Source organism: Acinonyx jubatus, chromosome A3 (assembly GCF_027475565.1).
Source record: "Acinonyx jubatus isolate Ajub_Pintada_27869175 chromosome A3, VMU_Ajub_asm_v1.0, whole genome shotgun sequence".
NCBI classification, from domain to species: Eukaryota; Metazoa; Chordata; class Mammalia; order Carnivora; family Felidae; genus Acinonyx; species Acinonyx jubatus.
The window spans coordinates 101,183,170-101,195,213 of NC_069388.1; the positions used below are offsets into that span (position 1 = coordinate 101,183,170).

Here is a 12,044-nt window from a genome sequence, read left to right on the forward strand (position 1 = left end):
TAGGAGTATTTCAGGTCTTTCCTTCACTCTAGAGGTTGGCAAACTATATGGCCCATGGGCCAAGTCCAGCCCACTGTCTGCTTTGTAAATAAGGTTTTATGGGAACACAGCTACCTTTATTTATTTACATATTGTCTATAGCTGCTTCTGCTACAGTGGCAGAGTTGTGTAGTTGCTACAAAAACCATATGGCCTGCAAAACTGAATGTATTTATTTGGCACTTTACAGAAAGAGCGTGCTGACCCCAGTTCCATACCATCAGATTGGGTTTGTAACCAGGAGGACTAAGTTAGAAGGGCCCTGGGGCAAGGGCTAAAGAGGCCAGGGGGTCAGGGAGGGGGAAGGTGAAGGATGTGTGCCTCACGGGGCTCAGTGTTGTGTATCACTATATTTAGTCTTCTCGACAGCCCTGTCATTGTTGCTTTGCAATAAAAATGAGAGTGGACTCAGGGATGTTACAGATGCCATGGCTCTGTGGGCAGCAGGGGCAGTATGGGGACCAGCCTCCAGCTGGACAACTCCTATTCCCAGGTGCTCATGACCCCTCTGTTGTGTTCTGTACAGACAACTCTCTGGTTTTTTCATTTCCAGTGTCTGATATAACTAAGAATTACAGTGGAGGGACATTTACATGAGCACAACAAAACAAAGAGATGACTGAATGAGGAACCACTGGCCGGAGACGAAGAGGGAGTTATACCATCATTTCATTTTGATTCTTTCCTGTTTTGAGAAATTCATATTCACGTCACTAGATGAGAAAACAACCCAAATTTAAATCATCTGACACATGTAGTTGATGCGATGTTGTGAACATAAATATGTAATTCCCAGGGTGCCTGGGTGGCTCAGTTGGTTAAGCATCTGACTTCGGCTCAGGTCATGATCTCTTGGCTCATAGGTTCAAGCCCCACGTCGGGCTCTATGCTGACAGCTCAGAGCCTGGAGCCTGCTTCAGATTCTGTGTCTCCTTCTGTCTCTGCCCCTTCCCTGCTTGTGTTCTCTCTCTCAAAAATAAACAAACACTGGGGCACCTGGGTGGCTCAGTCGATTAAGTGTCTGACTTCAGCTCAGGCCATGATCTCTCGGCTCATAGGTTCAGGCCCCACGTTGGGGTCTGTGCTGACGCCTCGGAGCCCGGACCCTGCTTTGGATTCTGTGTCTCCCTCTTTCTCTCTCTGCCCCTCCCCCGCTGGCGCTCTGTCTCTCTCTTTCTCTCTCAAAAATAACCATTCCAAATTAAAAACAAAATCAACATTAAAAAAATAAAAAAATGCTATTCCCATATTTACACTGAACACATAATATAGATCCTTTGACTAATTCTGCTGGCTTGTGGCACTTCACAGACACGTCCAGATCTCATTTATGTAGGCATATAACATCATCTTTCATTTGTTTGCTTTTTCAGCCTCCATCAAGGGCCGGCTCTGAACACAGAACAGTAAGGTCACAGCAGGGGCACATTCCTCTGATAATCCTGATCCTCACTTGGATCCTCAGGCTGAGGAGTGCTTTATACTCTCCCTGTTTTACCTTCAGTAGATGGTCACTTAGACAAGGCAAACAGTTTTTGTTTCCATTTTTGAGGTTTTTATGGTATAAATCAATTTGCACGACTTCCTTTCCCCCCCCCCCCACAAAGCCTTGATTGTTGACACTCTGAGATGAGCTTGGAGGAATTCTGTCCCTGGAGACATACTCTCCTTTCCATTACTTCACCAAGGCGCTGTGTTAATTTATTTTCATTTATTCCAGGTCTTAGGAGAAAGTATTTCAATAATCTATCATTTTTTCATGTGGCAAAGTAACAATGTCACTTTGAAACTTATTATTATTATTACTTTCAGTACTTTGTGAAATACCTAAAAATAGGACTATGACTTTTACAGTCATGTGAGCATGTATATGGTCTAAGCTGCTCCCCTAAAAGGGCAATGCTGTATGAGTGGACCAAGGAAAGGAGCAAGAGAGAGAGCCTTGGCCTGGAGAGTAACGGGGACTGTGATGTTTAGTAATTTCAATTTTGTGGAAGAAAGAAAAAATAGTTTGGTAGTTGCCTTTGTAAACAGTCCCTTTTGTTTTTCGGTTGAGATTTTATAAAAGAGATACTCCTATCGGTTGCCAGGGGCTGAAGCAGGGAAGGGGGAGTTGTTTCATGGGTACAGATTTTCGGTTTCATCAGATGAGAAGAGGCTTGGAGAGACGGAAACAACAACGTGAATACCCTTAACCCTACTGAACTGCACACTTACACATGGTTACGTTATGTGAATTGTACCACTATTTAAAAAAGGAGTTTAAAAAGATGCAATCATGCAAATTCGTTAAATTTGTAAGTGCTTGAATTCATCATATGTGTCAAGCACCTGCTTTGTCCCTGGCTCTGAAGCTGAGTACGGCGTTTCCAGTCTGCTCAGGGAAATGATGCTCGGAAGGCGGGAGTCTCCTAAGCAGCACGTGTCTCTACAGCACTGAGCCACGGTCTGATCCTAGCTCAGCCAGCCAACCCCCATCTCTCCCATCTCTCTCCTGCTCAGGGCCTAGGCTGCCTCAGGTAGAAGTGGAGGGACTGACTGATCGGGAAGTAAAGCAGGGTTTCTGAGAGGGAGAAGGTGGGTGTGAGCCGGGGTCCTTGGAGGAGATAGATGAGCGGCAGGTACAAGTCAGGGCCGGCTCTTCACCTGCTGTCATTCCAGGCCCTGGGAGGTGGGGGTCGGGGTGGTCAGGTGTGGACAGGATGAGGCAGTGCTTTGACAGCGGCAGGTGAGCCTCGGGCAGTGACAGGCCCTGATGCTGGGTGGCCACAGCTTCAGGGCTGCTGATGTAGATGACACCTCAGCAAGTGCCGGCTGTGTGTAAGGCTAATGGGCCGCGACCCTCTGATGTTGCTCGATCAATAGCAGCTCTGTGGAGAAATGCATTCCCACTCACATATGGGGCTACAGAGGCTTGGAGAGGAGAGGGACTCATTGAAGTCACGCTGTCAGTGGCAGCTTCAAGTCTGCCCAACCCCAGGGCCCCTGTTCTTGTCCATGACAACCTGCTTCAGTAAAAATAATAATTGCCGACCTTTTGTTTCTGTTCTGTACCCTATGGCCATCCTGTGAAGTACCTGTATAGATATTAGCTTGCTCAACCAGCATGACCCTACCACGCAGGTACTAATATCCCCATTTTACAGACGAGGACACTAAGAGGGTGATATTTGGTCCCAGGTTGAGGGTGAGGCTGTGGCCCAACTCAAGGAGTATCTAGCACCACTGATCATGTTCTTAACCATTCAGCCACCCTGCCTGTCATGGGTCCGTTTTTGCCCTATGGGCAATGGGGTACACAGAACGATGATCTTTAGGGCATCCCATGATCAGACTAATTTCAGAAAGATGGCTTTGGTTGCCACCCAAAGGATGTGGTAGGAGCCTGGGGGTAAGGAGAAAAACGAGACAAGAGACAAAAGGGCCTGTGCGATTCCATGGGAAACAACAATGACCCTCACCCCCTCATCACTTAAATGCACTGGGATGTCACTGGGCCACTGTGTCCACATGTGTGAAGGGAAAGTGGAAGTAGGTGGCCCCAGCCGCTGGCCAGCTCTGGTCTTCCATGGTTTGATGGTATGAGGGGTAGGAATGGAGGGGGGCTCTGAAGGATATCGGTAGGATAAAGAAAGAACAAGGTGGCTCCCAGGTGTCACTCTGGAAGACGAGGGGAATCGGTGTAAGTGCCATGAACCAAACTGGTCAGCTGGTAGGGGGTGCCCTGAGGGCTGCCGCTGGGAGGCCATGAGCTCAGCTAAGGAAATGTCCCATGTAGGCGACCGGGAGCAGGGCTTAGTCATTCACAGGTGGGGGTGATGCTGTGGGAAGAGGTGGTCTTCACGGGGCAGGATTAGAGAGTGCAAAGTGCCCTCTGTTATTTACATTGTTATCCTACTCGGAGTTGAGTTTAAAAAGACCAAGGGGCGACTAAACACAGGAATGAGCTCATCTCAACTAAGGTTAGGCAGCAAACATGGAGAAGCTCAGAGGTATCTGTTCATTTTTAAAAGAAAACGCGCAGATATGTAAACACAGAGGCCTCTTTGGGAGACACTGTTCTCCAGCATCAGATGCAAGAGGGGACGTGGCAAGAAGGTCCACCAGAGACCCCACAAGCCTGCAGCGTGGGGACCACGGAGTCATCTGCTTTGCCTGACTTCCCCAACATGCAGCGTCTAAGGCTCTTTCCCCTAAAAGCTCTCACAGAAGGGGCGCCTGGGTGGCTCAGTGGGTCGAGTGTCTGATTTCGGCTCAGGTCATGATCTTGCGGTTCGTGAGCTCAAGCCCCACATTGGGCTCGCTGCCATCAGTACAGAGCCTGCTTTGGATCCTCTGTCCTCCTCTCTTTGCCCCTCCCCCACTTGCACTCTCTCTCTCTCTCTCTCTCTCTCTCTCTCTCTTTCAAAAGTAAATAAACATTAAAAAAAAAGTTCTTACAGAAAAGCGGCTCAGCATTCCCCATTTGGCTCTACGTGAAATCTCTCAAAACCACCATGTGACAGCAGCTTAGACCTTGCTAAGACCCCAGATAATCACTGCAAATACCAACTTCTTTGGGAGCACAAGCGAAGCGAAGAAAGACACGGCGACAAAACTCTTCATTCAATATTGTTTGGCTGAGACTGCTTCCTCATTTTCAGAAGCAAACGTTTCGTTAACGTGCTCCCTTTAAAAACTACCATGAAACCCCAAATGTAATTTAATTAGGATTTCGTGGTATTTCTCAAGGGCTGATGTTTTTTTGTGTCTGTTCTTAATGTTATATACTTACAGCCACAATGACAACCACCGCCACCCCCACAAAGCAGGGTGAGGGATCAACAAAGTTTCCTTCTGTTTGGCTTGGATGGGATCTAGGAGGCCTGCATGCAGACTGGCCTGGGCCCTGTCACCCGTGTTGAGGAAGCAGGGCCAGAGCATATGCATGTGGAGGGGGAGGGGGAGGGGGACGGACCTGGGAGGGGGGAGGGGGAGGGGCCCCGGGAGGCATCCAACACGTGCCTCCTCACGTCAGTGGCCCATCGTGGTGTCCCGTGACACAGCAGCGTGCATGCCTGTGGTCCCGAAACGTTCTTGCTAACCACGGTGAAAGTGCCCTCTCTAGGCCCGTGACCCCTGTTGTGTTGGGAGGAGACTCCACATCAGGAAGGTTCAAGCCACCAATGATGCTACTAATAATGGGTACCATGATGAGACACTCCCGCAGGCTAAGCATGCCACCCATTACCTTCTGCAACTTTTCTTCCCAATCCCTCTCCGAAGAATATGTGACTCTACTTTTTTTTTTTTTTTTTTTTTGTGGCGGATAATAAGGCACAGGGAGGTCAAGTCACTTGTGATGGCCACACACGCGGCTGGTTGGGAGGCGGAGGCCTGTCTCTGACTGCAACTCCTGGGCCTCCTCCCATAGTGCCCACCCTGAAGAGAGAGGGCCTGTCAGGATAGATCTGCGCTGTGGTCCCACACGTTGGAGCTGGGGCCTCTCAGGAGCACAGTTTCCCAGGGCAGGTTTTATTTTATTTATTTAAAAAGATTTTTTTTTTTTAACGATTATTCATTTTTGAGGGACAGAGCGTGAGTGGGGAAGGGGCAGAGAGACAGGGAGACACAGAATCCGAAGCAGGCTCCAGGCTCTGGGCTGTCAGCGCAGAGCCCGGACGCGGGGCTCGAACTCCCGAGCCTCGAGATCGTGACCTGAGCCAAGTTGGATGCTTAGCCGACCGGGCCACCCAGGCGCCCCATTTTGCAGGGTTGGTTTTTTAAAACATGCATTTCTGGGCCCGCTCTGTACCAACAGAATCGCGATCTCCGGGCACAGCGCTGAGGAATCTCTTTGCTAGACTATCTCCCCAGCAAGTCTGAGGACCAGGCTGACCTCAGTGTCACGGGCTCAGGCTTCCAGATTTCCTGACTGGAGATACGATTGCGGTCAGTCACAATCAATGGGGTTTGTCGGAAATGCTGCACAGAAGGGAAACTGCCACTGTGAGAGGGCAGGTAATCACACAGGTGCCCTCATGCACTACAGAGTCAACCTACTGGTCTACAGGACAGATCTACCGGTGCTTATGGACCTCAGGGCACGTGCAGGCTCCCTGGAGAGGCGCACACGCCGGCTCCCCGGGCTTCGCGGAGCCAGCCGAGCGGCCCGTGCAGAGTGCCCCGCGTCACCAAGAAGCTCACTTACAGTTCGGCCAGGCAGTCCTCGGGCTGCTTCAGCCTGTGGCCGTGGAGCAGGTAGTCATACATTTCGTGGTTCTGGACGCCGGGGTACGGAGTCATTCCCCGTGTTGCTATTTCCCACATGGTCACGCCAAATGCCCACTGAGAACAAAGCAACAACAAGTTAGGATGCGAGTCTTTTCAGAGAGGCTGAATGGACTTTTTCATTTAGAAAGGTCATTTCCTTAAAGCCCGATGGTGGTGCACAAAGCTGACAATTATGCCAGGGACATGCTGCTCTCCCGACGCGGCAAGAACCAGGGGGTCAGAGAGCCACGCTTGCCCAGTTGCATAAAAGCTGTTGTGACAAAGGCAGATAGAGCCTTCTCTCTTTCTCTCTCTCTCTCTGTGTAATGCTCTGCTCCACTGCTGTTGTCAGGTGTCTTCTCTTCCCAGTCTCTGGGGAAGGGTATAATTACACAGCACCTTTTATTTATTTATTTTGAAAATTTTTAATGTTTATTTTTGAGACAGAGCACGAGCAGGGGAGGGACAGAGAGAGGGAGGGAGGAAGACACAGAATCTGAAGCAGGCTCCAGGTTCCGAGGCGTCAGCACAGAACCCGACGTGGGGCCTGAACTCCGGAACCGTGAGATCTTGACCCAAGTCACTGTCGGACGCTTAACTGACTGAGCCACCCAGGTGCCTGTACACAGCACTTTTTGCTTCCAAAGAGCCACTGGATGAACCCATTCAATTTAATGTGAATATGACATATCTTCGTGGTGGTCAGTAAGTCACTATATTGTAGCACAAAAAAAAAAAAAAGATGGGAATAAATGAAAGGCCTGGGCAAAGACAGATCTTCTGAAGATCAAGCTGCTTCACCGGAATCTAGTGTTCCAGTTAAGGAAGAGCATCTAGCAGTAAATAGGAGGTGTGACCATGCTCCCAATCCTCGGTTAATCAGAAGTAAAATGTCTTGCAAAACTGGTGTAAGTCATTCCTTTCCGTGACCCTTCCATCTTTGCCACGTGGGGCTCCACGTCCAAACTCTGTACGTACCACGTCACTTTTACTTGTGTAGACTCGGTCTGCCAGACTCTCTATGGCAATCCATTTCACAGGCATCTTGGCGATGCGGCCTTGGCGGTAGTAATCGCCGCTGTAAATCTTCTTAGAAAGGCCAAAGTCCGCGACACAGACGGTCATATCATCTCGTAACCTACAGAGAGCGAGTTCGTGCCTTCAGCGACCTCCGAGGCAAAGCCTAAACCGGATGTAGCTGAAACATTTATGATAAGGAACTGAAAGACCCCATCAGCTTGTGAGGGTCCTGCTCTGGGACCAATGGCAGAGCCAGTGACAGGGGCGTCAGAAGAGTTATGACCTTGCACCCCCCGCGCTCCGTGTGGGGATCTGTGCACAGAGGGTGGAGCCATGTGCAGGGAACAGATGGTGCACAGGAGAGAGAGAGCAGCAGCCCAAACCCAGGGCCCCCAGGGGGACTCCTCCAGTGCCCACTGGCCGTCCTGCTGGAGGCAGCACTGCTTCTGCCACTTTGGGGGAGTTGGGGAAGTACAAGCTCTAAGGGGGGACCCTGGACTTCCTGCTAAGGTAGCCAGGTGGTACTTGAGGAATTAACTGCATGTAGAAAGGGATGCAATTGCATTTAGAGCCCAAGCTGTTAAGGCAGATCCTAGACAAGAGGAAGGAGAAAGAGGGGGAGAGATGAGTGGTCTGGAGGTGGGGTAACTGCCTTGTTCCTGTCTGCCAGGCACTGACTTTTAAAACTGACGAGTCCCACGTCCTGGGAAATCTCTCAGTCTCAGGCAAAGAGGACAGCTGATCACCTTACCTGATGGGAAAAACATGAAGGAAATAGGAAGGGCAAAGAGAGCTTTTCATGATTTTCCCTCCATGGCAGAAAAAATTACTTAAACAAGAAACACAAACAAGCCCCTTCTGGGTTTTCAAAAATGAGGTGCAGGTGGTAGGGGGTCGGTGGGAGGCTAGGTAAGGAGTGAGGGGGCCCCATCTGCAGCCCAGAAAAACAAATAACAGCAATACATTTGAGGAACACTCTCTCATTTTGCAATAATAAACTTAAAATCAAGAACTAGTTATTATCTTGAAGATTTACAGCAGATAACGACTCTGCTGAAGCAGGATGAAGAGACAGAGGAACTTGAGTTCAGAGTTTTCATAGAAGTCCTTGTCTGCTGCAAAAGGAAAGCTTTGGTGTGGGTTCACAGTACATATGCATAAGGAGGCATCATGAAACTTGAGGGGCAAAACCTTTATCAATTTCCTTACTGTCTCCAGGATTAGCTGACTTACATATAACTCTGGGTCCAAAACTAGCCGATGGCAAGGGGAAAGGATCACAAAGATCAGAAGTAGCACCCACTCCAAGCTGAGAGTGCGAAAATAAAAAAGGAGTCACAGATGAAAGTCTTGGAAGTCAACCAGACTCTTGGAAGCAGAAATTGTGAAAAGACCCAGTTTTACAGCAGAGCCATAGAAATCCCATCTCTAGAGCCAGCCACACGCTCCCCTCCCAAATCTACCCTTCCTCCATATTTTCATAGCAACAGACCACTCCCTATTCCTACCCTGTCCCCCCAAATGTCTAACATGATGAGGTCTAACCCCTTCCAAGTCAGACCAGGGCTCTTACATGCAATTTCGAGCAGCTAAATCTCGATGAAGAAAATTCCTGTTGCTCAGATACTCCATCCCCTGGGCAATGTCCACCATGAACTTCAGTAGTGTCTGCAGCGGAATGTGCTGGGGGTGGGGGAAGGGGGAAGAAACAAGAAGACAAAGTCTTTTTTATAAAAGGAAAACTTGGAGAGTTATTTCCACCGGAAGTGGGGAAATAGTGTCTATATTTCTTTTTTTTTCTTTTTCTTTTTTAACGTTTATTCATTTTTGAGACAGAGAGAGACAGAGCATGAATGGGGGAAGGTCAGAGAGAGAGGCAGACACAGAATCTGAAACAGGCTCCAGGCTCTGAGCTGTCAGCACACAGCCCGACGTGGGGCTCGAACTCACGGACCGCGAGATCGTGACCTGAGCCGAAGTCGGACGCCCAACCGACTGAGCCACCCAGGCATTCCAGTGTTTATATTTCTTAAAAGTTGGGCCCTGAAGCAAGGAAACACACCTTTAATTTCCACATCATTTTTTTCACAAATAAGGTTTTAAGGGGCGCCTAGATGGCTCAGTCAGTTAAGCATCCAACTTTGGCTCAGGTTATAATCTTACCGCTAAGTGTCCAATTTTGGCTCAGGTCATGATCTCACCGTTCATGAGTTTGAACCCCGCATGGGGCTCTCTGCTGTCAGCATGGCCTGCTCTGGCTTTGGATCTTCTGTCCCCATCTCTCTCTGCCCCTCCCCAACTCACGCTATCTCTCTCTCAAAGATAAATAAACATTAAAAATATTTTAAAAAACGGTTTCTAAAAAAGGAATAACAACAACAACAACAACAAACTATAAAACCTCTTGGCAAATTTCACATTCTTTCTGTCTTTAAAAATATTGACGGTGAGGGACACCCAGGTGGCTCAGTTGGTTAAGTGCCCGACTCTTGATTTCGGCTCAGGTCATGATCTCATGGTCATGAGATCAAGTCCCAAGTCGGGCTCCATGCTGACCATGGAGCCTGCTAGAGATTTTCTCTATCTCTCTCTTCCTCTGCCCCTCTTCCCTGCTCACACTCCACACCACTGTCTAAAATAAAATAAAACAAATAATAAATAATAAAATAATAAATAAATAAAACACAAATATTGACAGTGAATAACATTCTTTTTGCAAGTTATGAGATAAAATGGGATTCTTTGTGTCCTTTGGAATGGCAGTGGGGCAGAGCACCTGTGCCAGGAAAAGAGGGGAAAAGAGGGGTGGTCTTCTTTCAGTGGGGGAGGGACAAAAAGCCCACCTACAAGGAGCTGTTTCCAATTATGCACCCATATGCTATCATCTTACCTTGAAATGTCTGGAAAGATACTTTACTTCCAGACAGAAATTAGGATAGTCTTTGCCTCTTATCATAGCACCAAAGGACCAGAAAGTATTTGGGGCTTTTCATTTTTGTTTCTCTAGAGCCCTCCTGTAAGTTTCAACAGTCTATCCTGTAAAAATCAGACTGCATGGCTATGTTAGAAACCCTGCCACGATGGAATTCACGATGAGGGTGATGACCGATGAAGACTTCTGTGCTATAAATAAATGTCTTAGCACAGTCAGGGCCCCGAAGAAAACCACACGTTCCTGGCAGTCATGAATGGGTCCATCCATGATATAGCCTCCCCAAAGCTTTGGATTTGTCATGGTTTATTCTCTATGGAACATGAGTTTTCCAAAGTGGTATTCACGAAGACACTGCATTTTTAATGATTCCATGGTTTATATTTCCCGGCAAAGATACATGTTAATCACATTCTGTATATATAATAATATGCTTTAATCATTCTTTAGTCTTACATACTGGAGTTGTTAAAAAAAATGTAAACAAAAAAAGTGTACACAGGGGTGCCTGGGTGGCTCAGTCAGTTAAGCATCCGACTTTGGCTCAGGTCATAATCTCAGTCTGTGAGTTTGAGCCCCGTGTCAGGCTCTGTGCTGACAGCTCAGAGCCTGGAGCCTGCTTCAGATTCTGTGTCTGTCTCTCTCTCTGTCTCTCCCTGGCTTGCACTCTGCCTCTCTCTCTCAAAAAAAAAAAAAAAAAAAAAAAATTAAAAATTAAAAAAAAGTGTAAACAAATCAGGCATGAAAGTCTTTTGCCTCTATTCTATACATTTGAGGCATGTGATTTTCTGGATGATAGTTTCCAGGAAAGGATTTGGATGCTAAGAGACATAAAATCCTGCTGACACTGTGAAGCTGTAATGAATATTAGGTACTATTCATTTGTGTTATATTTTCCTAGAACATTTATGTTCTTCTTGTAGATTATGACCAAAAGTCATTTAAAAGATAACTGTGTGGTAGAACTAAGAAATAAGTTTAACAAGGTTACAGGATATACAATTAAGAAACAAAAATTAACTGTATTTCTATACATTGCCAATGGTCAATCCGAAAATAAAATTAAGAAAACAATTTCACTGGGGTGCCTGGGTGGCTCTGTTGGTTAAGCCTCTGACTCTTGATTTTGGCTCAGGTCATGATCTCATGGTCTGTGAGTTCAAGCCCTGCATCAGGCTCTACACTGACAGTGCAGAGCCTACTCGGGATTCTCCCTTTCTCTCTGCCCCTCCCCTGCTCTTTCTCTCTCTCTCTCAAAATGCATAAATAAACATTTTTTTTTAAAGAGTAATTAAGGGCATCTGGGTGCCTCAGACAGTTAAGCATCCTACTTCGGCTCAGCTCTTGATCTCACAGTTCATGGGTTTGAGCCCCACATCAGGCTCTGAGCTGAAGCTCAGAGCCTGGAACTGGCTTTGGATTCTAGGTCTCCCTCTCTGTCCCTACCCTGCTTGTGTTCTGTCTCTCTCTCTCAAAAATAAATAAATGTTACAAAAAATTAAAAAGAAAATAAAAAAAGAGTAATTAAAAAAAGAAATCATTTTCAACTAAGAAGAATTAAAATTACTCAGCAATAAATTTAACAGAGGAAGTGCAAAACTTATACTCTGACAATTACGAGACGTTGAAAGAAATCGAAGCAGATCTAAATAAATGGAAAGATATCCTGTGTTCATGGATCAGAAGACTTAATATTGTTATGATAGCAATACTCCCCAAATTGATCTGTAGATTCAACATAAACCCTATCAGAATCCCAGCTGGCTTCTGTAGAAATTGACAAGCTGATCCTAAAATTCGT

The 12,044-nt window shown here is 47.1% G+C and overlaps 1 protein-coding gene across 2 annotated transcripts in view; it reads right to left on the reverse strand.

The window, feature by feature from the left end:
• Window positions 1–12,044, reverse strand: part of MERTK (MER proto-oncogene, tyrosine kinase) — a 124,830-nt gene that overhangs the window by 12,947 nt on the left and 99,839 nt on the right. For both annotated transcript variants that reach the window (XM_027033727.2, XM_027033726.2), the window contains exons 16-18: window positions 8,885–8,994; window positions 7,270–7,429; window positions 6,230–6,366 (exon numbers count right to left, since the gene is read on the reverse strand). In XM_027033727.2, coding sequence (XP_026889528.1) covers window positions 6,230–6,366; window positions 7,270–7,429; window positions 8,885–8,994 — 407 coding nt within the window. The remainder of the gene's footprint in view (window positions 1–6,229; window positions 6,367–7,269; window positions 7,430–8,884; window positions 8,995–12,044) is intronic.